At 49.8% G+C, this 24,190-nt stretch overlaps 9 protein-coding genes across 9 annotated transcripts; 5 read left to right on the top strand and 4 right to left on the bottom strand.

Annotated features, from left to right (window-relative positions):
- Nucleotides 1–226: 226 nt before the first annotated feature.
- N7484_005659 (RING-type E3 ubiquitin transferase MAG2) lies at nucleotides 227–2,487 on the top strand (the record flags this gene model as incomplete). Its single annotated transcript, XM_057116078.1, has 2 exons — nucleotides 227–484; nucleotides 544–2,487. 2 exons carry the CDS (start codon nucleotides 227–229, stop codon nucleotides 2,485–2,487), a joined length of 2,202 nt encoding a protein of 733 aa, XP_056971961.1.
- An 843-nt stretch (nucleotides 2,488–3,330) lies between these two features.
- On the top strand, nucleotides 3,331–5,268 carry erg4 (c-24(28) sterol reductase; the record flags this gene model as incomplete). The annotated part of the gene is made up of 5 exons (XM_057116077.1): nucleotides 3,331–3,368; nucleotides 3,513–4,538; nucleotides 4,592–4,923; nucleotides 4,983–5,200; nucleotides 5,257–5,268. The coding sequence occupies 5 exons, from the start codon at nucleotides 3,331–3,333 to the stop codon at nucleotides 5,266–5,268; spliced, it is 1,626 nt and encodes a 541-aa protein (XP_056971960.1).
- A 499-nt stretch (nucleotides 5,269–5,767) lies between these two features.
- On the top strand, nucleotides 5,768–6,967 carry N7484_005657 (dienelactone hydrolase family protein; the record flags this gene model as incomplete). Its single annotated transcript, XM_057116076.1, has 6 exons — nucleotides 5,768–5,828; nucleotides 5,926–6,009; nucleotides 6,076–6,227; nucleotides 6,311–6,562; nucleotides 6,646–6,757; nucleotides 6,813–6,967. The coding sequence occupies 6 exons, from the start codon at nucleotides 5,768–5,770 to the stop codon at nucleotides 6,965–6,967; spliced, it is 816 nt and encodes a 271-aa protein (XP_056971959.1).
- Nucleotides 6,968–7,693: 726 nt separating this feature from the next.
- Nucleotides 7,694–8,989, top strand: N7484_005656 (chitin synthase export chaperone; the record flags this gene model as incomplete). The annotated part of the gene is made up of 6 exons (XM_057116075.1): nucleotides 7,694–7,723; nucleotides 7,777–7,848; nucleotides 7,921–8,157; nucleotides 8,227–8,316; nucleotides 8,390–8,720; nucleotides 8,778–8,989. The coding sequence occupies 6 exons, from the start codon at nucleotides 7,694–7,696 to the stop codon at nucleotides 8,987–8,989; spliced, it is 972 nt and encodes a 323-aa protein (XP_056971958.1).
- A 1,810-nt stretch (nucleotides 8,990–10,799) lies between these two features.
- N7484_005655 (uncharacterized protein) lies at nucleotides 10,800–11,369 on the bottom strand (the record flags this gene model as incomplete). The annotated part of the gene is made up of 2 exons (XM_057116074.1): nucleotides 10,800–11,265; nucleotides 11,353–11,369. The coding sequence occupies 2 exons, from the start codon at nucleotides 11,367–11,369 to the stop codon at nucleotides 10,800–10,802; spliced, it is 483 nt and encodes a 160-aa protein (XP_056971957.1).
- Nucleotides 11,370–11,879: 510 nt separating this feature from the next.
- On the top strand, nucleotides 11,880–16,714 carry N7484_005654 (uncharacterized protein; the record flags this gene model as incomplete). The annotated part of the gene is made up of 3 exons (XM_057116073.1): nucleotides 11,880–16,199; nucleotides 16,290–16,478; nucleotides 16,544–16,714. The coding sequence occupies 3 exons, from the start codon at nucleotides 11,880–11,882 to the stop codon at nucleotides 16,712–16,714; spliced, it is 4,680 nt and encodes a 1,559-aa protein (XP_056971956.1).
- Nucleotides 16,715–18,327: 1,613 nt separating this feature from the next.
- Nucleotides 18,328–20,187, bottom strand: N7484_005653 (putative Na/H antiporter; the record flags this gene model as incomplete). Its single annotated transcript, XM_057116072.1, has 5 exons — nucleotides 18,328–18,698; nucleotides 18,748–19,160; nucleotides 19,212–19,294; nucleotides 19,347–20,020; nucleotides 20,070–20,187. 5 exons carry the CDS (start codon nucleotides 20,185–20,187, stop codon nucleotides 18,328–18,330), a joined length of 1,659 nt encoding a protein of 552 aa, XP_056971955.1.
- A 457-nt stretch (nucleotides 20,188–20,644) lies between these two features.
- N7484_005652 (RNA-DNA hybrid ribonuclease) lies at nucleotides 20,645–21,968 on the bottom strand (the record flags this gene model as incomplete). Its single annotated transcript, XM_057116071.1, has 3 exons — nucleotides 20,645–21,074; nucleotides 21,136–21,703; nucleotides 21,764–21,968. 3 exons carry the CDS (start codon nucleotides 21,966–21,968, stop codon nucleotides 20,645–20,647), a joined length of 1,203 nt encoding a protein of 400 aa, XP_056971954.1.
- Nucleotides 21,969–22,601: 633 nt separating this feature from the next.
- On the bottom strand, nucleotides 22,602–23,968 carry N7484_005651 (nitronate monooxygenase; the record flags this gene model as incomplete). Its single annotated transcript, XM_057116070.1, has 5 exons — nucleotides 22,602–22,713; nucleotides 22,776–23,038; nucleotides 23,092–23,120; nucleotides 23,176–23,709; nucleotides 23,839–23,968. 5 exons carry the CDS (start codon nucleotides 23,966–23,968, stop codon nucleotides 22,602–22,604), a joined length of 1,068 nt encoding a protein of 355 aa, XP_056971953.1.
- Nucleotides 23,969–24,190: the final 222 nt, after the last annotated feature.

Here is a 24,190-nt window from a genome sequence, read left to right as displayed (position 1 = left end):
AGGCTCATTCTATTCTTACAGCTCAGCGTGCTCTGCTACTAGGGCCGCTGTGAATGGCTAGTCCCGTTCATCCTCGTTTGCCCTGATTAGGCGGGTTTGTCCAAAGACCCTGGCCCCTCGTTCGCCCATCCCAAGGATCAAATCACCTTTGATTTGTCGGAGCAATTTTGACCATCTAGCATTTTCTTTCTTCCAAACTGCGCTTCTGGAGAATACCGACTTGGAAATGTCGTCTAATGCAGGACAGAATCCCCCTTCCTCCAAAGCATTAAATATCTCAAATGCCCCAGCCGCGCCTGCAGCATTCCATTCAACAGCTTCAATCGACATCAACACTCAGCGGCGTGTAGGAGGCTCTGGAAGTTTTGGAGCTGGATCGTCTTCAAGGAATCTGCCCACTGCACGGAACACCCAAGGTCGAAAGAATCAACATAAACACCAGAAGAAACCTCGGTTATTGGATGATGACGAATATAGCGAATCGGTGGGTGATCTAGGGTCGTTCACATTCGAGCGTTGCCTACTGACCCTACCAATGCTCAGGCCGTGATGAAATCAACCAATAGCCGCAAAGGACAAACGTCCATAACTCACTTGATGAACTTTTCTCTCCCACCACGCCCACAATATCAACCACCGCCTCGCAATACTCGGCGCTACAATACATGGGGAGCGGGATCCGGGTACCATGCCGTAGACAAGGCACGTTATGTTCATGCCAACTACCGATTTATTGTCTCCCCGGATCGAAATTACCATTCTCAGGCAGCCAATGCCGATGTCCATCTAGACTGGGCGTCGGTTCTTCAGGTGCTAGTGTCCGCGCAGACCCAAGCGGCCAGTTGTCCCATTTGTCTATCAACACCTGTGGCGCCGCGTATGGCTCGATGTGGCCATATATTTTGTCTTCCTTGTCTCATTCGATATATGCACTCGTCAGATGACGACAACTCAGCCCCGGAAAAACGACCTAGGTGGAAGAAATGCCCGATCTGCTGGGACTCTATTTACGCTTCTGAGGTTCGTCCTGTTCGATGGTTCCGCGGACAAGAGGGCGATCTTCCCTTCGAAGGGGGAGATGTTGTTCTAAGGCTAGTAAAACGAGAACCCGGTAGTACTCTTGCCCTACCCCGCGATGGTGCTGAAACCATTGGACGAGGGGAAGATATTCCCTGGTACCACGTAGCGGAGGTTGCGGATTATGCTCGGATAATGAAAGGAGGCGAAGACTACATGAAGTCTCAATACGATTCCGAGGTCGAAGATCTGCGCAGACAAGCAGTTGAGGATGAGCTTCTGTTCGGCGACGAGAATACATGGACCCGAAAGGCCGTTTCCAACATACATGATGCCAAGGAGAAGCTGAAGGGCATTGGTAATCCACCAGATGTTCTACGCCAACTTGCAAACTCTAAGTCGGCCAACGAACCCGCAATGGAGCCTGAGATTAGCGCGACGGGAGCCTCAGATTCCGTCATTTCATTTGCCAGTGGTGTCACTGACTCAGTGCCCGGTCCCGTCACTGATCATCACCAATCCGCAGACTCCGCATCGACGCCAGCAACTTCTGACGAAACAGATCAACTATCAGAGACTATGGATAAAACGCGGTTGAACCCAGACTTCAACTCGAAATCGCGGCCCAAAGCCAGGGGCAAAGAGGCTCAAGGCTCTCATCCGCCAGACGAACCATACTACTTCTATCAAGCCTTGCCGCAGTTCTATCTGTCGTCTCTTGACATTCGAATTTTGAAAGCGGCCTTCAGCGAATATGCTTCTTTCCCTGCAACTATACTGCCTCGGGTAGAACACATTTCAACAGGTCACATTGTTGATGACGAACTTCGCAAGCGAGTCAAATATTTGGGACATCTACCTTACGGGTGTGAGGTTAATTTCCTTGAATGCGACTGGCGAGATGTGGTTGTACCGGAAGTTCTGTCGCGATTCCGTACTGAGACTGAGCGGAGGCGAAAGCGCAATCGCGAGAAAGAAGCCCGCGAAGAAAAAGATCGCATTCGTGCAGAGAAAGAAGAGGATGATAAACGATGGGCCGCAGCACGCCGCAAGCGACCAAGTATTGGAAGTGCCAGCGAAGCGCCCTTCTCTGCCCATGACTTTCAACCGCTGGCCGGCAATGACCCCACCCTTTTTGATACTGGCACTTCCTCCGCCTCTCCGCCCCGCGTTTCCTCTCAATTCGGAGCATTGGCTTCTCCTTCTACTAGCCCCCCTGGCACCCGCACTGTTTGGGGTACAGCAGCTATCGGCTCGCTCTCTCCGAGCTTGGAAGCTCAACACGGGGCGCCAAGTGACGGATGGTTGAATGGATGGGAGGATGAGCTGCTAGCCCAGCAAGAGTCTGAGATAATGGCTCTAACGGCCCCTGATGCTCATCCACCTACATCTGGCCCAGCAAGTGGTGGCAAGAAAAAGAAAAAGAACAAGATCACACTGATGTCCACTAACAGCCACCGAGGTGCATAAGTCGGGCTTTTCGGTCCTCAAATCATTGAATACGCTTATTCTTAATAGAAATCTCGAGTGACTGTGTATCGAAGAACGCCGTGGAGTCTCGTCATCTGTCTTTCCTGGTTTCTCTTGCCACCATTACAATACACTATTTTCATCTGTTATGCTATAGAACATTTGGGATTGTCTGTTGCAATCAGTCTCGGCTCCGGGCCCACATTCCAGTCCCAACATTTTGAATTGATGTCGAATACCTGAAAAGAAAATAAATATACAATAGATATTTGGTCTCGATTGATTACTTGATCAATATTATCCTTTAACAATCCGAGTACATATTTAAGCTAACGTATATGTACATTTATCTATCTAGGGCGTGAAGAGTAAGTACATATAGCTGCAGGTTCATACCCTGAAAGTAAGCGCTAGAAGAAACCCAATTGATGCATTGCCGTAAGGAACGACAAGCTTGGCGCAGGATCGACCCTGCAGGACAACCCCAAAAAGTCAACATTTCGACGATAGATAGTGATAGACTTCGGATTCAAAATTAATTAATTGAATTGCTTGGCCTCCTCCAATAAGTTCCCACCAGAATTGATGTTGACTTTAGCAAAGCTAGGACACTGTGGGGGAACCAAAGGTTCCACGTAGTGCGGAAGAGGCGCGCCGTAATTCTGCAAGTGTATTTTTGCCGTACCGACCGCATACTCCAGTGGGCGGAAAGGTACACGCTAGGTACACCTAAATGTAAACATTCCTGTTTTTCCTTTTCCCACATCTTCTTTTCCATCTTCCCCTTACCCAACTTTCCACCCTCATTTTCCCCTCGGATCTTGGACTTCCGAGTCGGTGATCATGACTGTCACACGTTCCCAGACCGGGAGAACCCCCAAGTGAGTTGCCGTTCCAGGATCTTACTTGCGATCCACCCCCCGTTCAACCCCCTCGTGCGGATTGTTTACATTGTCCATTTGCAATTTCAACCAATTTGATCCTTGGGAACTCCTCATTGACACTGTTGTTTTCGCATCATCTAGGAAGGTGGATCGCCCCGGTTTCATTGAGACCCCTGGCCGGCGTACTCGTCACAGCTCTGCCTTTGATGGGAGCGAAAACGACGCCTCCGACTCAACTGCCAGCAGGTCCAAGTCGGTCACTCGTCGTCGCACCTCTGCTAAGGTCAAGATTGAGCAGGAGAATGATACACCGCTGAAGTCGAAGACCAATGGCAAGGCCGCTGCCCCCAAATCCAAGTCTCGCATCGTGGACGGTTGGGAGGAGGGACTCGATCCCAAGATCGACTACAGCGGACATTATGAGTTCGGCGGTTCCCTGGGTGTCTCGGCCATGATGATCGGTTTCCCCATGCTCATGTACTACATGTGGATTGGTGCGACTTACTATGATGGCAAATTCCCTACCCGGGAGGAGGGGCAGAGTTTCTCTGACTTCTTCAGCCACATGGCGCATTTGGTATACACTGGTGCTTTCCCGTCGCTCAAGGCATGGGTTATCTACTGGGTCTTTTTCATCTTCGAAGGTGCTTGCTACGTGCTGCTTCCTGGTATCTCTGTCACCGGCCGTTCGTTGCCGCATTCGGGCAACAAGCAGCTGCCCTACTACTGCTCAGCTGTGTGGTCTTTCTACACTAGCATTATTCTAGTGCTGGTTCTCCATTTCACCGGTCTCTTCAAGCTCTACACAATTATTGATGAGTTTGGTCCCCTACTCAGCGTTGCTATCTTGTCGGGCTTCTTGGTCTCCATTGTTGCCTACTTCTCGGCTCTGGCTCGCGGCGCCCAGCACCGTATGACTGGGTCCCCGATTTATGACTTTTTCATGGGTGCCGAGCTTAACCCGCGCATGTTTGGCATCCTTGACTTCAAGATGTTCTTTGAGGTTCGTCTGCCGTGGTTCATTCTGCTGTTCCTTTCCATGGGCGCGGCTGCTCGCCAGTACGAGGTCTACGGCTACGTTTCCGGTGAAGTGATGTTCCTTGTCATGGCACACTTTCTGTACGCCAATGCCTGCTCCAAGGGTGAGGAGTGCATTGTGTCCACCTGGTAGGTCCTACTTCTAAACTTACTTGGGATCGTGTAGCTTACTTAAAATTCAGGGACATGTACTACGAGAAGTGGGGTTTCATGCTCATCTTCTGGAATTTGGCCGGCGTGCCTCTGAGCTACTGCCACTGCACTATCTACCTGGCTAACCACGACCCCGCCGAATACCACTGGAACCGCTTCTTCCTTGCCTTCCTCTACATCGCCTATCTCTTTGTTTACTGGGTTTGGGACACTACCAATAGCCAGAAGAACCGATTTCGCCAGCAGGAGCGCGGCACAATGGTCAAGCGTAACACTTTCCCTCAGCTCCCATGGCAAACCGTGGAGAACCCGAAGACTATTACTGCCGACGATGGCTCCAAGATTCTTGTTGATGGGTGGTGTAAGTACAATTTAATTTGCCCGGCGCACAACAATGCCCATACTAATTGCTCCCTTTAGACGGCAAAGCCCGCAAGATCCACTACACTTGCGATCTTTACTTTGCCCTGAACTGGGGCCTGATCACCGGCTTCTCCAGCCCCTTCCCGTGGTTCTACCCGCTCTTCTTCGCCTGCATGATTTCCCACCGTGCTCTGCGTGATATCCAGCGGTGCCGGACCAAGTACGGCGAGGCCTGGCTCCAGTATGAGCGGGAGGTGCCCTACCTCTTCATTCCCGTGAGTACATCCCCATTCAGCTGTTTTGCGAATCAATACTCACAGTATTGTCACAGTACGTCATCTAATTCTAGTCCGCCGACGACGGCATTTCCCTTCCCCTGATCCATAACTTTGTACAGCGGGTCCAAGGGCCATTTTGCTTATGCCCATGGGCCCACGAAAAACGCCGTATACACTTCTAGGAGAATTCACTTGCACACAACTCGGGATACCTTTTTTATAATGCTTGCCTGGTATAGTCGCTCTGGCACTCGGAGCGATTACTTTGGCAGTGACCGTTCAGCCTTCTGTTTCTTGTATAATATTCAATTGATTCCTGGGTTTTCTTTTTCCCTCTCTTTTTTCTGTTCTGTTATCAGTCAGCTTGTAGTGTGATGTTCATTTTTAATTTAGCATCAGGGGCATTTCACAAAATCATGCCCTGCTGATGTAATCGATTTGGCCCCGCGATCTTGGAGCTTATCGATAAGTAGCTTCACTCCATCAATTTACGCTTGCAGCTCCAGATTTCTTAACCAATCTTGAGACAGAAAAAGAACGAAGTAATTCTGAGCAAGCGTCATCATGCTCGTCCAAGAATCATTTCACGAGGTCCCCACCACGGCCGATGGACAGGGGTCCATGGGTATGTGTACTCCCTCCCACCCTACCTGGTTGCCATGAGCTTCACGCTAGTACAGTTGCATATCTGCATATATATTCGCCTACTGACTCCTTGCCAGGGATCTACGTCTTTCACCCCACAATTCCAGGATATCCTAAAGCACGGTTCCCAGGAGTGGTTGTCTTCAGCGAGATTTATCAAGGTAGGCACCGCTAGCCAAGTCCAAGCCATTGTGCTCCAAGAACGAGGATCTCACAAATTATCCTAGTAACGGGACCTGTGGCGCGCTTTGCTCGCCAAATTGCTGGTCAAGGCTACATCTGTGCGGCGCCATCGAGTTACCACGAATTCACGGGCCCCGAGCCCTTGCAGTATAATGCAGAGGACACGGACAAGGGCAACGCGTGGAAGATCAGCAAGGTTAGTCGGATGATATTTTGTGCATTGAATTGGCTTATTTTCGGGTTCCTTGGTCAGGATTGTGGCTGACTCCGTCGCAATAGAAATTGGCTGCCTATGACGAAGACGCTAGTCTGACTGTGGACTACCTCCTCTCGCTGCCCACTTGCAATGGCCGGGTCGGTGCCACTGGCATGTGTCTGGGTGGGCATCTTGCGTACCGCTGTGCACTCGATAGTCGGATCAAAGCGGCTGTGTGTTACTTTGCGACGGATATCCACAGCAAGACCCTCGCTGCGGGCAAGAATGATGACAGCCTTGAGAGAACTGGGGATATCAAGGGCGAGCTTCTGATGGTATATTTCCCTCTTTCTTCAGTCTTTTGTCTTTATCGCCCTGGCGGTGGGCACTATATATGTTAAATGCTAACAATACTTAGATCTTCGGCAAGAATGACACCCATGTCCCTCCCGAGGGCCGTGATTTGATTCGAAAGACGCTTCATGAGAAGGGAGTCTTGTTCAGTTTCTATGAAGTTGCCTGGGCTCAGCGTAAGTTTATTCGTTACTTCTTGTGGAATCAGAACTCGGTGCTGATCATGCATAGATGCTTTTATTCGGGATGAGCTCAGCAAGGGTCGATACGACCCCGCCATTACGAAATCCTGTTTCGAGATGCTTTTGGAGCTATTTGGGCGTACGTTGAAACTGGATCTTGGAGAGCATGATGGCAAAGAGCTAGTAGTTGAGGATGTGTGTTAAGCTAAGCCGCGCTGATCTCCCGTGTGGGACATCTGAGGACATTGATCAAGTTGTGAAGTCAACCGTATTAAGGGGAAAAGGTACCGTAAATTTGATTTTGTACGGTCGCCCCGTCGACCACGTCCGATTAGTTGTAACGCAAGGGCGAAGATATAGATCCAATGGTTTTTATTTTATTTTACGTTTACTACCGAATTCACCTGCAGTTATCCACTTATTCCCCTTCTTCAATGTCGATCGACTCATGGTCTGTGCTAGATGTGCAAATGTCGTAAGCAGACATCCTATTCTTAGAGTCTTCGACCCAAAGATCGTGAACCACCGGTTATGCTGAGTCTTCGCCATGGAATTCATCTTCAATTTTATTAAACGGTTTTAGATAATTATTTAGTCAATATTGTAATTCGCAAATTTCAGTTTCCAAGATTTTCCCAGTCCCAAGCCTTTATTCCACCTTTAGCCTAGTCCACCGACTAGCGCCAATTTCCGAGCCCAAACCTTGGAATCGCCTCATTCACTCTCTCTCACGCATTGACTCTCTCGTTTGTAGCTCGTCCTTCGCTGGAGCCTCTTCTCGACCTCTCTTTCAACACCACTCGTCCCCTCCAATCGCGTCCGATTTCTAAAGCGCGGGTCAGGGGACGCTCCGGTTCCCCGTCCCCATCCACTCAATACGTCCTTTATCGCGACCGGGACCCGTCCGACCGTGATCCTATCATTGTCACCATGGGCTCAACTCAATTCGGCAATTTCAAGGTGAGTTCAACACCTAGGAGTTCGCTCTGGACATTCCATGCTTCGCTCAGTAGATCGCAACCCCCGCTGACCACCCTTGGGTATCACAGGACTTCTGTCGCGACTCGACATTACCCGTCTGCAATGTTCGTGAGACCTTATCCTGAACCACCGCGCCAAACACAGCCAAACTGACCCAAGATTTTCATGGTGTTTAGCTCTTTCTGGTCAATCAGCCGCCCAATAAGAATTTCGATGGATGCGCACTGGAAGGTATCAGTCTGAGTGGGGGTCGATATCTCGCCAACTTGGGTATGAACTGTTGGGATACAATAGGTCTGGAGTGGTGTGTTAACTCGGAATACAGGATCTATTCTGATCGCGTTCATTGCCATCTTGGCATCACTCTTTATGCTATGGAGGTCGGACAAGAAGCATGCCGCCGTCGGGCGTCGGTACGCATACCCCTCCCGGAATTATATTGGCCGCAAGGGAAGAAACTGACGGTGTGGATTGAAAGGGAGATTCAACTGTTTCTGCTAGGATACATAATTATTGAGATCTGTGAGGTCTTCACCGTGGGTGGACTTCCAATCGAAGATTCAGTCCGAAAGGTAAGAGATTGACGGATCCTTCGAAGGCGGTGCTTTTTGTGTTATGATTGGAGACCTGACAGGAGATTTCTAGGGTTTCTCGGCGGTCCACCTTGGAGCAATCACTGCTACTTGCTGGATCCTGCTGTTGAATGCGTTTGTGGGTTTCCAGCTACTCGATGATGGCACGGCGGCCTCGATTGGCCTAATTTCCGCGTCCGCCATTGTGCTCTTCATCGGTACTGGCTATATCGCCCTGGATACGGCATTTAATTGGTCCGGCCATTTCGTGGCGAACAAGGACACTTACCGCAACATTGCTCTCTACGTCTTGTACCAACTGTTCCCGCTGGTCTGTCTTTTTGTGTTCTTTGTCCTCGAAACTATCCTGGTTTTGCGGGTTCTGGGAGAGTACCGGCCTATGCGTAAGTTCTTGACGAAAATCCGCTCGGAGAGTTGTTCGCTAATACCCTTATTCGCAGTTTATCTTACCGGCGCTGCTCTCTTGTTCGCTATTGGCCAGATCTTCCAATACGTGATCAGTGTTCACCTCTGCGAGGCTTCCAGCCATGCAATCAACGGTACCTTGTTTGAGACCTTCTTTACCCTGCTCGCCGTCATTGGCGTCTGGGCCTTCTGGAGCAGTATTACCGAAGACGACTGGCCTCTGCCCGTCGGGAGTGGTTACAATTGATTGTATTGCCATTTCTATCTCGTCATTTTGCAGATTTCGCTGTCTTTTATTCAATACATACAACCCCCGTTCAACTGTCTTCAGACTCTCCGAGGCGTTAGATTCTTTCTCGTGACAAGCCCGTCAATGATGAATAGATCTCTCGACGTTGTGATACCACATTCCTCTGGGTCATGTTTCACGATTAATTGCTTTATTTCTCTTTACGTCTTCGGCGGCTTGCCTGGTCAATTCTCCCCAACTTGGCCCTTGTCTAGGGTTTCCTTGGCCTTGCCGTGGGCATGATTTTGTGTTTCAATTGTCAGATACCTCTCCATCATGTACTTAGGTTATAATTTCCCTGTCCGATAATCAAGTTCTCTTCATATCTATAATGGATACCCTGTAATGATGTTGACGGACAAGACATTTGAATAGACCCTCAATGTGACCCGGTGCGACCATTCATCCCCGTTTGTCTCTCTCCTGGACTTGGTTCCTATGGGTGTGATACCCACAGCTTGGTACATCTCCGGTGCGGAACAAACTGCGAGCTTCCTTTGACAAACTCTAATGTCAAGATATGTATATAGTCGAGCGGGACTGCCCCAGAATCCGCAGTATATGCTTGATCCCATCATTCAAAGTTTCCTTGAAAATCCCCGTTGAACGTCAAAATCCACAGATACCTTGATAATATACTCAGCACTTGAAATGCGGATCAATGTTACGGCCCTTGCCCTCGCCTCTAGCTTAACCACTGGCATGGTAACGCCTCGTGCACCAGACCATCGGATCTATACACACGGTATGTTCAGTATGAGAGCCATTTCATTATTCAAAGTTCATGACTCACATCTCCGGGTCAACAGACTGATATCTTTCCAGTGCCAGTGAATAATGAACTCGCCATCGAACAAGCGCCACCAACATGTAATGCCGTCGCATGTATTGGTCTGACAGGAACACTCACATGTATTCTTTCAGCCATCTCAGGTGGAGATACTACTGCGTTACAGCGTTGCCTCTCAGGAGGACTAGGTGAAGTAAGACTTGTTCACTCCTATTTGTCTTCTTGCCCTCTACTTCCAAGGCTCAGAATGAAGTGGTCTTTCAAACCGATCTTTCGTACTGATGAGATATATTTTAGATTTGTTCTTGCGCTGCCTGCATTCCGCAGGTGAACAACTTTCTTCAAGCTCTAGGTATATGTGTCACTGCTCTTGATACTAATATCACTGCTTCTTCTTTGTCACGTCTCTTTGTGGCTTTGTCGGAGATGAAGCCTAGCGCCATACTAAGTACCAAGTTTGATGCCTCTCAGACAGTTCCTGTGTGCACTAGCTCCAATGCATATATTTGAGATAGCCGAGTGGGCTTCCCATATCCATTTTGCCTTTGAAGCCTTTCTCTGTGACATATCATCATTACCTTCCAAGGTTGGTCGTATAGCATTCAACCGTTCATAGTCCCATTAGATTTTTCTTTCCTGCGATCACCCCATTACCTGTTTATTCTTAGTGGTTTAGATTGCTCCGCTACCTGGCTCTAAAGGAGTGTTGCTTTGGCTTTTAGCTCGCAACTACGACCCTAATGCTGAGTTCATCCGCAGGTCAAAGTCAATGATCTTTTAAGCACTTTCGTTTTAACTAGTCGACTCCCATCAATGTACATTTTCAACAGGCCAATAAGCCACTGAAATTCATGTCAACTAGTATGTATAATCATTTTGCGGGTTCTCATCACACGCGTTCGGAGATAAAAAAGACGACGCCCACAATTCCTTTTCTTCCCTTCCAATGTCATCCGGCATTTCCAGGCCCCAAGCCCTTTATAGTCGGACCTTAACATCAATGCAAGGAAGGGTCCACTCCTGCCGTCCCAGCAAACTGCGCAACCATTCTAACCCAACGCCAGTCCATTCATCGGGCCGCGACTCAATCCCAAGACTTTGCTGCGCACTGTCCATGGCTGCTCCAGCCAGAACCTTCGCAGTGGAGTTGACTGTGTCGAACACAAAGCTGGCAAGGCTATCACCAGGAAGTGGTGCTTCCATTGTGGCGTTTCCGGACATAGGTGCGTATTCTCCGCCAGACTGGGAGCTATAGCGTGGCGCAAACCAGTTGCTTCGTAGATCGAAAATACACCGGTCGGACCAGTGGCAGGATGATGCGAATAGAATGAGCAGGAGCGCGGAACAGTAGATGCATGGCCGGTGAATGGTATATGTTAGCGCCACGAAGGAAATGATGAATAGAGGCGAGGCGTTTGTCGGGATGAAGAGGAGCGGAAGCCAACTAGAAGATATTGAATGTCAGATTCTTGATCCCAGTTTCTGCGCTCTGATGTTGTGCTTTTCTTCTTTCGAGGACCGCAGGTCTTACCTTCGTAGACAGAACATCGTCGCTGAGGTTGTCCGGTGGCTTCGGGCTGGCGGAAACGATGCTTAAAACACGCTATGGCAGTATTGTCAAGTTCGGCCGTGCGCTACCGTTCGACTATCCATCAAACTGTGGCTTGCTACGTGCGTCCGGGTTGAGAGTGTGTAGGATTGAAGATCGATGATGACGAAGGTCAAGCGGCAAGTGGTATCGTAATTACATGTATATTAACCCGCGTAACGAGAGCCACAAGCTGTCCAAGCTTTTCTTGTTCACATCCGAGACTCGAACTTCTTTTCTCACTCCATCTTCCCTTCATCACTCATTAACGCTCTTCACGATCCCCTTTCCTTTTTTGCCCTGTCATCATTGTGAAATTTGATCTCAGCCTGTCACTATATCCTTCAATCCGTTGTCATTCCTTCCTGTGCCTGGTTCACCCGGCACGCTTGAAAGACAAGCTCTAAGGAGCTCTTAACCGCTTTTGTGGATTTTGTTCGGAACTTGTCATAACAGGACGAGAGGCAGACATGTCCACTCCGAACGATCTTCAGGCCCTGCTGGCATCTATACGGCCACGCCCTTCTCCGAATCATGGGTCCGGACAAGACGCTAGCCAGCAGCAGCGGCCTGTTCAGCAGCCTGGGTATGCGCAACCGCAATACCACCACCCTGGCCACCCTGGCATGTTTCCGCATCACCCTCAGTACCCACCCTTTGATGCTCGCGAGTTGCCTCCTGCCATGCATCATCCGGAAATGCACCGGTATCAGGACCCTAGTGTTCACGGATATCATCATCCATCTGTGGCATCGGCCGTTCAGAGTCCTTCGCCGATGAACCCAGTCAACACGCCCCCTCATCATGCATCTGATACCCTTAGTCCGAACGTGCCTTCCCCTCGTCCCGATCATAACCAGTACTCGCAGCCGAACCACAACGATAGTGCTGCTAATTTGCTTAATCTCTTGAGATTTAGTCAGGGCTCTGGTGCTGTGGCTCCGGCGACTGCTGCTGCTATGGCTTCGGAACAATCGCGGTCTCCTCCGGCTCAGGAAGTAGCCTCATCTTTGCAGGGACGGAACATGTCCTCGTCGAACTTGATTGCTTCTTTGTTTGGCGGTGCTCAGGCTCCTGCCCAGAATGCCGTGCCTGAGGTTGCAACCCCGGTTCAGGAAGATGGTGCTCCAAGCGATCAAACTCAGAACATGTTGCTGCGCCTGCTCAATCGATCCCAATTTGTCGATGAGGTGACGGAAGTTCCACTCTCAGTCGCATCAAACCAGGCCAATCCCGAGGCATCTCTTGAAACGAAACCATTGGAGACCAATGACGTTCTGACGGAGCCTGTCGCTTCCTTCGTTGAGGCTGCGAAACCGGAAACGGTCGTATCTCCCTCGGCTTCTAAGGATTCAATGTTCACCTATGTCAACCCATTCGATCAGCTGGCTGCCATCTCGCCCGGCACTAGATCCCCTCAGGCCAAGTCGGACTACGAGCCCTCGGTGCCCTCGGTTGTTGAAGATATGCAGAAGTTGAAGGTCGATCCTTCCGCCGATGCTGAGCCTTCTCCGGCTATTGAATTGGCCGCAACCCAGAAGCCGAAGCGAAGCAAGTCACCCGTTCTTGAGGTGGGACAGAAACAGGCTGTGGATGATGTCGTTAAACGTCTCGTCAGTGAGATTGGGCGCTCGCTCAGCAGTGGGGAAATCCAAGCTGAGAAGGCCCAGGTCGAAGCTCAGCTTGAGGCTGAGGTCGAGGCTGAAGTGGAAGCTGAAGTGGAAGCTGAAGCTCTCGCTGCCGAACCGACCGAAGCAGTGATCTCATCGATCGCTGACCAGCTGCGGGAAACAGCCATGGAGCCCAAAGAGACCGCCGAAATGCCTCAATCGATTGTACCTGAAAAGGGATCGGACATCGACGCCGCTACCACCGCTGTTCATCAGACCCGGAATGAGAATGCCGAGGCTCTGGCTGACAGCTGGGAGAGCGCCGAGGACAGCGCAGAGAAGGAAGAAGTGCGCGTTGTGTGCGTTCGGAATTTCCCTCTACAGCCGTTCATCTCTGTGATTGTCAAACCGCAACCCGGGAAGGTTGTGTCATTCCGTGACGACGCTGTCATGGATATCGCCCGCCTTAAGAAGGATTTCGATCAGCTGGACCGCTCATTGACTGCCGCCACATCTGACTACATCGTATATGCGCTTGCCAAGACTGGTGGAATCCGGATTATTCGCCAGGACGATGGCAGTGATCGACAAGTCTTCCGGTCTACTCGGGACCGTGTCTTTAATGTCTCCTTGTGCTCGTCTCTCTCTGCGGTAGGCCAGTCTGATGTGCAGGCCATTCTCGGAATTGGTGTCAGCGGTGCTGTATACTGGTCCTTGATTTCACGGGAGGGCAAGGATCTGTTTGAGATGGATGCGCTGGAGAGTGAAAGCCTCATATTCCCGCCCTTCCCTGCCTCGGACGAGAATACCTCTGGTGGTCAGCTGAAAACGCGGGCCAAGCAGAGCAGTCGTCATGCGGATCTCATCGCCATTGGGCGGGGCAAGTGTATTTATGTTGTCTCTCCCCAAGCTGCGATGAATGCTAGCTATGGTGTGTCCGGTGCTCAACGCACGGTGAACACGGAGAAATTCTTCAAAGAGCGTGCTCTGAAGATTTCGACTGGTAAAGCCGGGAAAGACTTCGCCTTCAGTGGTGATGACACTGTCATTGCGTCTTTGGACAAGACCGGCCGCTTGCGCTTCTGGGATATTCGTGACCTGCTGGATCGTGACAGCTTCGTCGAGGGACCGGTACCGAGTGAGGTACGAGTTCCTTTGAACACATTCGTGACTGGCTCTCCAGCAGAGAAGTCCTGGCCCACATCGGTGCTCTTCGTGGACAAGTTGCGTCCATACACACGATCAAGTGCCCTTCGGTACGTTCTTGTAGGATTGAAGCAGAACCACACCTTGCAGCTCTGGGATATTGGGCTCGGCAAGGCTGTTGGAGAGGTGAATTTCCCTCATGAGAACGAATCGGATGCAATCTGTAGCGTGGTATTCCATGCCTCGTCGGGTATCATCGTAGTCGGACATCCCACTCGCAATTCGATCTATTTCGTGCATCTGTCGGCGCCAAGATACAACCTGCCTGGTATGTCGCAAGCTGCCTTTATCAAGGCCGCGGGTGACAAGGAAAGCTCTTTGCCCAGGCCAGATTCGACTGCATGCCTCAGTGGTATTCGGGAGATTTCGCTTGGTTCTAAGGGTCAGCTAAGAAGTTTGGAACTGCTACCACTATCCAAGACTGGCACGGAGAAGCGTGCATCGGAAGAGACTGATCTCTTTGAGTTGTATGTGATGCACTCACGTGGAGTGACATGTCTGAATATTAAGAGAGATGATTTGGGGTGGACATCAGACAACAAAGTGATTTGTCCGATTGACGCCTTGGAGGAAGGTTCCATCGAAGTTCGTGAACTTCAATCATTCCCACCATCTATTACTGAAGACCCCTCCGTTAACGGTGATACTCCACCCCCAACGTCACGTATTCCCAAGGACACCGTGAAGAAAAATGACTTCGCCGAGTCCACTGGTATTGCCTCTTCCTCGCGCAACCTCTCCTCCTCTCGCAACCAATCCCCGATCAAATCTTCCCCCAAGAAAAAGCCCGTTGACGAGCAATCTGAACCTGCCAACCTTCTCCATCATGAAAAGCTTGACAAGAAGAAGAAAAAGAAGGCTCCATCCGACGCTGCAGTCAAACTCAAGGATCCTGCTTCTACTGCTGGTGTTGAACCCCTTTCCCTTCCCTCCTCCAAAGAACTTGAACCTCTTGCCACCTCTGCTGCCACCATGAGCAATCCCAGCGCCGCTTATGCAATGGCATCCTCCAACGGTCCTAACGGTGCTCATTCTACTATTGGTCAAATCACTGAGGAGCAAATGACCCGCCAGCTGGAGGAACAAGGCGTTATTTCTCGCGGTGAGATCGTCAAGGAAGTGAACGGAATTTTCAATTCCGGAATGGAGCGCCTCTTTGAGCGCTTCGATGACGAACGCCGCCAATGGGATGCTGCTTCCAATGTCAAACAGGAGAACCTCCTCCGTCTTGTTGCAGAGAAGCTGAGTGACGACCTTGAGAAAAATATCCGACGCTTTTTCCAAGACGCCATCAAAGAAGATGTTGCTCCTGCCCTTGACGAAGGGATCCATCGTGCAATTTCCCGAGATCTACCAAAAGCCTTGAGAGAGCAGCTTCACCAAATTATGCCCCGCCTGGTCGAATCAACAGTGGGGAACCCCCTTGTAATTGACGCGGTTGCAAACTCCATGGTAAAGAAGCTCGAGGCCGTCCAGAAGGCAGTCACCCTTTCTGCTACACAGGCATTCCTGCCCTTCATGGATGACTTCGCGAAGCACACCAAGCAGGCTTCCGATGAAGCCGAAGCACGAATCAAGAGCTTGGAGGAGGCACGCGAGAAGGACCGCGAAATCGCGAACCGAACCCTGGCCAAGCTCGAGCAGATGGAAAACGCGATGCGAGCCATGGCGGCGCAGATGGGTCAGCTCCCTGCCAACAACCGCCCAGCGACCAATGTCGGGCCCACAAATATTGTCCCAGCAGCAAACATCCCTGTGCAGGCTCAAGCCCAGGCTCCAGCCCCTCCAGCCCAGGCTCCGGTCCAGTCCTTGGCCCGGCATTCTTCCTCTCAGGATCCCCGCCTGTTGAACCGCTCGTCGCGCCCCTCTTCAGCTATGGCGAATGCCTCTGTCCCAGATCTCTCGGAGGAGCTTGCCGACATTGACCAGATGCTTTCGGGACTCCAGCCCCAGTATCATGAAGCCATTGTCAAGGTTAGTTGCTACCCTTTAAAGCTATGCGTTTTTAGTTTCCTTTCCTTAAGACCCTTGCATTATCTTGACTTGTTTCTAACTTTCTCGCAGTGGCTTCAATCTGCTCGCCAGGCAGAAATCTTCGACAACTATTTCTGCCACATGAATCCCTCATTCCTCGCTCGGCTTCCTTCGATTGTCGTCCTCTCCGCTGGTGTGGCTGTAACAGCGGCTCTGCAGCAGAATATTTCTGCTCGCCTCCACTGGCTCGAAGTGAGCTTGCGCAACGTGGACTTGCAGGTATGTGCCTCTTTTGTTTCTTTATCTACTAGAATGAATAAACAGTGCTAACTCTTTCCTTAAAGGATCCGGAAGTCGGGGCAGTTGCGGCTCAGATCCTGAGCCTGCTGAGCAACCGACTCAGCGAGCTGTACAACGCGGTCAACTCCCGAAATCCCTCTTCCAGCCTCCTGCAGCAGATCGTCCCGTTGTCCCGGGCGTTGCAGGATATGTACCGCCAACTCCCCGCCAACTAAGCGGGTGAGCGAGGCCGATTCTCGGCGTGTTGAGTGTTTTGACTCTAATTGCCTGTGCGCTCGCGTCCTGTGTTCCCTCTCTCCTTTTGGGTGGTGTGCAGTTTGGCGAAGGACTCTGGAGGCAGTGTCCACGTGCCCCCGATCATCTTGCACCACCCACTTACTCGAGAGGATGAGTGTTTTGAAAAACAAATTTTACAAAAACAAGTGAGAATTTAGCGAATAAACTAAGATTTCTCCAAAAGTTCGCGTCCATTTCTCAACCAGGCTAGATAATCAGTCCGCCACTTTGAAATCTCACGCCTTGCAATCCTTCCGCTCTATCACCTTTCCCTTTGTAGCCCTTTCTGTAGGATTGTCGCCTCTTTTGCGGCACATATATTTCCTTTATCCCTGACCAAATAACTGTCTTGGGTAACATCGCTCACAATAAGTATCTTTCCCACTCTAGCTCCCTTATTTCATCATACTTGCACTGTTGCTATGGGCATGTCTCCACGACGACCATGGCACTTGCACAATTTGAGGCTAGATAGATGACATGAAAAAATGAAAGAGACATCTTATGCTACCAAACAGCGGCAGTCTCCTACAAGATTCAAGAATTTTAAGATTCCGACTAAAGCTTTCATTCTGAACTCACGATATCGGGCATTCCGCCCAGCAATTCGAAATAGGGCTTTATAGCAAGATACAGATCATGTTTCTGAGCATATTATATCCGCCTCCATACACTAATTTCTCGTTATTTTTCCATCTCTTATCTTCCAAGATCTCGTTTTTGGTGTTCTTGCCGATACTAACCTTTGTTTGCTACTTCATTCCTGGCTGCTTGTATCTATATACATGCAATTTGTTACATACAAAGTCCTTCTCTTATTGCGCCAAAAAAAACGACATGTCTTCTAAAAAAAAGTCGGATATACTGAATCAAATCAAACACGCAAAAATAACTGAGCAAAAAGGAAACAGAAGGTCTTGCCCGGGATCGAACCGGGATTGGTGGAATCAGAATCCACAGTGATAACCATTACACTACAAAACCATTGCTTGGAAGCTTCCGACCAAATATTTGCAGGATGAACTTGGAACAAAGTTTACTGCCATACAAACTGAACTACTGTTCAATTGTTCCTGATTTATCTTTACTACTCATCACCATAGTTGAGCATTGGGAGTGGAAGGTCTTGATTCTCTAGACTAGTGATTCATACTGGGTGCATATTAAGAGATATCCATGGCGTCAAGTTTCTGGCTTAGATATAGATAATATTCTAAATCTCTATTCTTCCTATACAACAATCCACGGGCTATATAGATAACTAAGGATATATGCAATTTGCGAGGCCATGAAATAACAGAGGACAAATAACAATGCACTGGTGTGGAAGCAACGTGAGTCGACTGCTCTTCCAGATAAGCAAAATATACAGCGAGTGACAAGGGGTCAGATAACAATATAAACTCAAAAAGTATCTTCAGAAAAGAAGGAAAGGGTAGCCCTCCCTGATGTAAGAAAAAATTGCGCAGGAAGCCAACAGGCAGCAGATCCTAGGACAAAGTTTTTCACGGTCATGTGTTGTCAACAATGTGTCAACAACGTGTTTACCAGGCTAAGCGGAAGCGGACGAATCGTCGTGCCTCACCGCAGTTGTCGTCGGCTCGTGAATGACCAGGTTAACAGGTCTCTCTGGTTCGTCGGTCTGTCCAACGCCAGGCTGAGCCTGGGAAGGCGATGGCGAAGGGATCTTTGAGCGGCCAAGACGGAACAACGGCGGAGTTGGCGAGGAATACTGTCGGCGTCTGCGGCTTCGGAAGCTCGAGGCATCGTTCTCAATGGGTGTCGCAGTGCTGTGAGTGCGGCGAATTGCCTCAATCGGTATCGGGTCAGTTTCAGCGGTACTACTCGCTGTAATGGCGGTTGAGAGGGTCCGGGGAGATGATAGCCGGCTTTGCCGACTGGAACGGATAGTCCGTGTACGATCTGTACTTGTTTAATTGAAGTCCTTCGAGTTCCGTGGATTAAGATGTACTCACAATGCTGCAGATCGCAAGGAACCACACCACAATCGAGGCAGTATCTGCCACCCGTTGGGCATCTTCTCGCACTTGACCATCAACTTTGATCTCCAAGAGGAACTCTCGACAGATCGATAGATAGAAAATGGCACCGACGCCAATTGGGCCGAAGAATCCCACAAAGGCGGCGTGTGAGAGATCTTCAATCTGGTGGATATATTTATGCATGGCGAAGATGATTGGCATCCGACGGACCAGGAGAATGAGAATTCCCAAAAAGATGAGCCGATAGATGGGGATAATGTCATTGTTGAGGAAAGATGACCACGGACAAACCGCACCAAACCACATGAACATGGACAGATTGAGAAGCATATCAATGGTTGGTTGGAGGGAGTCATCTATGGTTTCAAGACGAAACCAATCACTAAATTGGTCAGTCATCGAGTATAATACTTCTGATTCAAAAGAAACTTACTCCTGAGTAAACACATTTCCGGCGATGAAACATGCCAGGAGATCATCGGTACCAATAAGCCCGCAAGTTCCAACAACAAAGAGCTAAATTCGCGGTTAAATTGAGTCTCTTTTCAAGCTGCGGATGTCAACTTACAGCAAGCGCAATAGCGAATACCAGGAAACTCTCCCGATCACAATAGTGCTTCTCTTCAGCCCAGTGGAGCAACTTCCTCGATATCCAGCCAACCACCGCTCCATAGACAATACTTAAAATGATGGTATACACCCAAGTCTCATAGAACCACAGGCCTATGGCTTTTCCAGCTCCGCCGCTGTATCCCTCACCACCCATACCGATGTATTTGAGAAGATAGATGCCAAAGAAGAGGAATGGGTAACCCAGACCATCATTAGCACCGGATTCTGCGACAATGATTCGCTGCAGGGGTCGTGGGACATGCTTATCCGCAAATTTGCCCTTGACAATCGAATTGGACAGGACAGGATCCGTCGGCGTCACACACGCCGCCACAATCAGAGCATGCAGGAATTTGAAATTCGGGACCATGGCCCAAACAATCAGACTGCTACATATCCACATGGCCGCCATGCCGGGGCCAAGCAGCAAGGACAAGCTCCGCCATTCGACGTGCAGGTACCGTTTAGGAAGCTGGACACCGGCTAAAACCAGCTGCACACCCAGCACCAGGCGGGTGAAGTGCAAGGTAATTGCCGCGAGGTTTTCCGAAGAGTGCAATGCATAGTCCTCAGGCCGGATAAAATTGGCTGCATGAGGTGAAAATACGACTCCGGCCAGCAACGAGATCACTGGGCACGATTAGCTACTGCACGATCTGCAGTGAGGGGGTTTACCTACATGCTTCCGAGAGATAAAATCGCTCCTTGCATAGATATGATACTAGGCCGAAGATGGATACAAAGCCTCCAAGCGTAGCACAGACGATATTGAAATTGATCAATGCGAGAGTCGGCATTTTGCCGGGAGGGGGTTCAGCCGAATAGCCGATCCGGAGATCTGGACCTACGAACTGAGATCTTAAGATCTAGCGATCTAGTTCGTTTTTTTATTGCCGTTTGGGTTTCAGAGAGAATATTTAAAAAGATGTATTTCAGGTAACAAGAAGCAAATGTTATCGAATCGTGATTTGAACGCGCTTGATGTAATACAAGGCGACCATCTGGGAGATGAGGAACGACCAGAGAGTAATCACAGTGGAAACTCAGGGATCCGAAGTTGATCCTGCAAAAGGCTTTGCGATGCGATGCGTGGTGTTTGCGGTGTTGCGGGAGGAGAAATCTGGATTTACGGAAAGAGAAAGATGTGGGGGAACGTGGGAAGCGGACTTGGCATTTGCATTTCACCTCTACGCTCGTCAGCCTTGCGATGGCGCATCACTGGATTATTTGAATATATATCTCGTTAATCGAATATTAGAAATCATTCTCGGATTCCTCGTCGGGCAGATCTCGAATCGTTTCCAAGGCTTCGGCCTTCTGTCTAACGCCTTCATGGGCTCCATTCACCGCTAGTCGATCCGCGGCCTCGTTTCCGGGGTCTTGGGCATGTCCCTTGATCCATTGGAATAAGGTCTTGACTTTCAATTCCTGACGCTCCTCGATCTTCACGAGAATCGACTCAACCAAGTCTCGGTTTTCGACCGGTTTCTTGTCTTTCGTCATCCAGTTGTTCCGACGCCAGTTTATAAACCAAACAGTGACACAGTCAATCGCGTATCTACTGTCGGTGAAAATAGTAACGTCTCGGTGGCGAGGCGCAATATCAATTGCTCGCAGAATTGCCGTCAATTCTGCCCGTTGATTTGTCTGCCGACTTCCTTTCAAAGGCTCCGACACGTTCCTACTAGGACAACAAAGTGTGAGTCAGGACTGGTGACATTGAATAAAAAGATTGGGAGACAAACCTTGAATCCCCAGGTCCGAAAAAGACTCCAACCCCAGCAGATGCCAGTGGTGTTCCATTCCGCAAGGAACTCCCATCAGTGTATATCCGTAGCATCCCCGGTATCCCCGCTGCTTGTGTCTTGGTAGCAGCCTTTTCAGGCGCAGTCTTGTAGACCACCTTCCCAGTAGTGGTATCCAGCAGCACATTGGGGTCAAACCCATCCTCCGCGCCTGGCGGTAAAGGGCCTTCCCCGGGCGCATACTCGACGCCTTCTGCGTCTTTGGGATTCTCGCCCGTAATGCCATGCGGTCCAGTGGGTTTCTTTGCACTACCAAAGACAACTGAAGGCCGTACCTGTCCTTCTCTTACAAATTCTTCGGCTTCCTCTCGCGTCGAAAACTTGCGATAGCGCGGGCGCGTGAAGCCCCGGATCTGCTCTTGTGCTTTCGACCAATCTGTGTACACCCCAGGAACACGGCCCCGCTGTATCCCATAATATCTTTCGGCGCTCTCCGCAGCACCACTGGACGGAGGCTTGACACCATTCAGGAACGCGGTGGCATCTTCATGGCTTAGGAATGATTGAACTAGAGCAGAGACACGAATTAGTATTCGGACAAACTGCTTTTAGCCAAGGGATAACTCACAGATAGCTCCCTTGAACCCCGTTATTTGAGCCAAACACTCTGGCCACCCATAGTAGATACCTGGCTTAAAACCTTTCTTAACAGCATAATATTTGGCGGCGGGGACTCGTTTGCGCTTGACCCCTGCGGCGGGAGGCGTGGATTTCGGGGCGGGTGAAGCTTTCGGTCCGGGCGCCGGACTGGGGGATGGCGTGGTGCCCTTCATGGAGTTGACGTAGTAATATATCGAATGGGGTGATCGCAAGGTTCCAGAGGTTGGATGGGTATAAAGGGAGGGATCCGGAAATTGCTTATCGGAGCTTGACGTCTGGTGCAAATCTGCACGGGTTATCCAACGCGGAGTGAAACGCGAGCGCGGATAACTCAAAACCAACCACGACCCCAACTTCGGAGCCGAGGACGATATGTACCGGTGAATTGTGAATTCCCCGAAAGACCACGGGGTGAATGACAGGAATTCGTAGGACCGTTGAGAAATTTAGAACTTCAGAGGTTAGAAAAGAGGTGAGGGAGGGGGGGGGGGGGGGTCTCCCAGGGTGTGAGGGGGGAACCTTGCCTGATTCGGACAGTAGGAACAGTGATCGTGAAACTTGACATTTTAGATCTCTATATAATCGATACATTGGACGCGCGATTCTAACTTCGAATTACTTTCTTCGGTATTTTGATGCTAATCCACCCATTCATTCGTTGGTCATATTTAGCCAGGAATATTGAATGCGTACGTACTAAGGCGAACACTTACTCTGTGAACAATAATATTTCATATTTGACATTCTTGGAATAAAACCCTACAGAATGTATTGGCTGATGCTTCTTTGGCTCCAACGAGCCATTATCACTGTATGCTCTGATTGAGTCGGTCCATAACGGACTTGACCTCTTGCTGGACGCCCTTGATCAGATCAGGCACGGATAGCTCTCGTGTGATCACACCGATGCTTGCACCACTGGATAATTTGTTAGTATGAATCATACGTAAGTGCCATCTCATGAGATTTAAGAAACTTACGCCCATACTGTCCGCCGATAATCCTCTCCATTCTTGATGGCATCATTGTACCGCTGAATGATTTCCTCGTCGCTAGCACCCGCTTTAGATTCATCATAGCTGATTCCAATAACAGCTCTTCCGTCATATTGCCTTGGAAAAACATCGGTGGACTGGAATACGTCATGTCGAGTGGACTTGATGGTCGACGCAGCGCCGTCATTGCCAGACAAAATCGCTTGTTTGATAAGAGATGGAGCTGGGCATTCCTCGGTGGCGACAAACTATATTTGGTAAGCTCATTGTACTGATCAAGGGAAGATATCAAATATCTCACTCTGGTCCCCATAGCTACTCCATCAGCGCCTATTATCAGAGCATTGTTAGTTATCACTTCATAGATTTGGATTTGATGAATTACCAAGTCCAAGTGCTGCAACACATCCCCTGCCATCCACAATACCACCAGCTGCCAAGACTGCAGTATGAGATGCTGCTCCGCTTTCTGTAAGGGCATCGCGTACTTCGGGCAAAAGCGAGATCAGACTGGCGCCCTGTGCCCATTGATGCCCTCCGGCATCGGAGCCTTGCACAACAACAACATCGGCACCTTGCTTAACAGCCTCCATAGATGCCTGAACAGTCCCTGCTTGCACGAAAATCTTGACATCCCAGTCACTCTTTGTCCGGACCTGACAAATCCCTTCGATGAGCGGCAGGTGATCGGCGTCAGACTTGGGGAAAGACAGCCAGACTGCCGCAACTCGATGTTTCTGCAGCAGTGGAATCACATTCTCAATAAATCCTGCGGGCTTGAATGTAATGAATCCGACACCAATGGGTAGATTGTTGGAAGAGCTGTCTCCAATCTCTGCACGTGCTTTCTCCAACTGATCATTGAGCTTCGTGAGTTGGCTTGAATCTGTAGTAAAGTCGAAACCTCCGCCAATGAATCCTACCAAATCATCCCCGGATGTCCGTTAGTGAATGGTATGGAGTGAATCGCAAAATTGAAAATATGAGGTGACTTTAGGTTGGGTGGGCCCAAAGTCAAAGTTCAGCGGGGGAAAAACTGTCCACATACCAAAACCGCCGGCTTTGGTCACTGTAGCTGCCATTTTATAGTCCGCAAACCCGAACATAGGTGCATTGGCGATAAATGGAGTGGTCGTATGGGAGAACCACTTTTGGAGGAGGTGCTTTGACTGGGCCATGGCTGTCAGTCGGTGATGTGATTCCTGTGTGGATTCTCGGTTTTGAAACGTTGAGTTTTCTCACGAATGGGAGCTTGATTGCAAAGTGGAAGCCTGGAATTGGAAGTCGAGATGTTGTGATCGTAGATATGAGCTGATGTAAGATGTGGGACAGTCACCCCGCACTATAGAAATTGTCTCCCACGAAAAGCATCTTACAATGCCAACGGCAGTGAAGGTTTC

This window comes from Penicillium longicatenatum (assembly GCF_028827895.1).
Source record: "Penicillium longicatenatum strain IBT 33135 chromosome Unknown contig_3_segment0_segment0, whole genome shotgun sequence".
In the NCBI taxonomy this organism is placed as follows: Eukaryota; Fungi; Ascomycota; class Eurotiomycetes; order Eurotiales; family Aspergillaceae; genus Penicillium; species Penicillium longicatenatum.
This window is presented reverse-complemented; position numbering and strand designations above follow the sequence as displayed.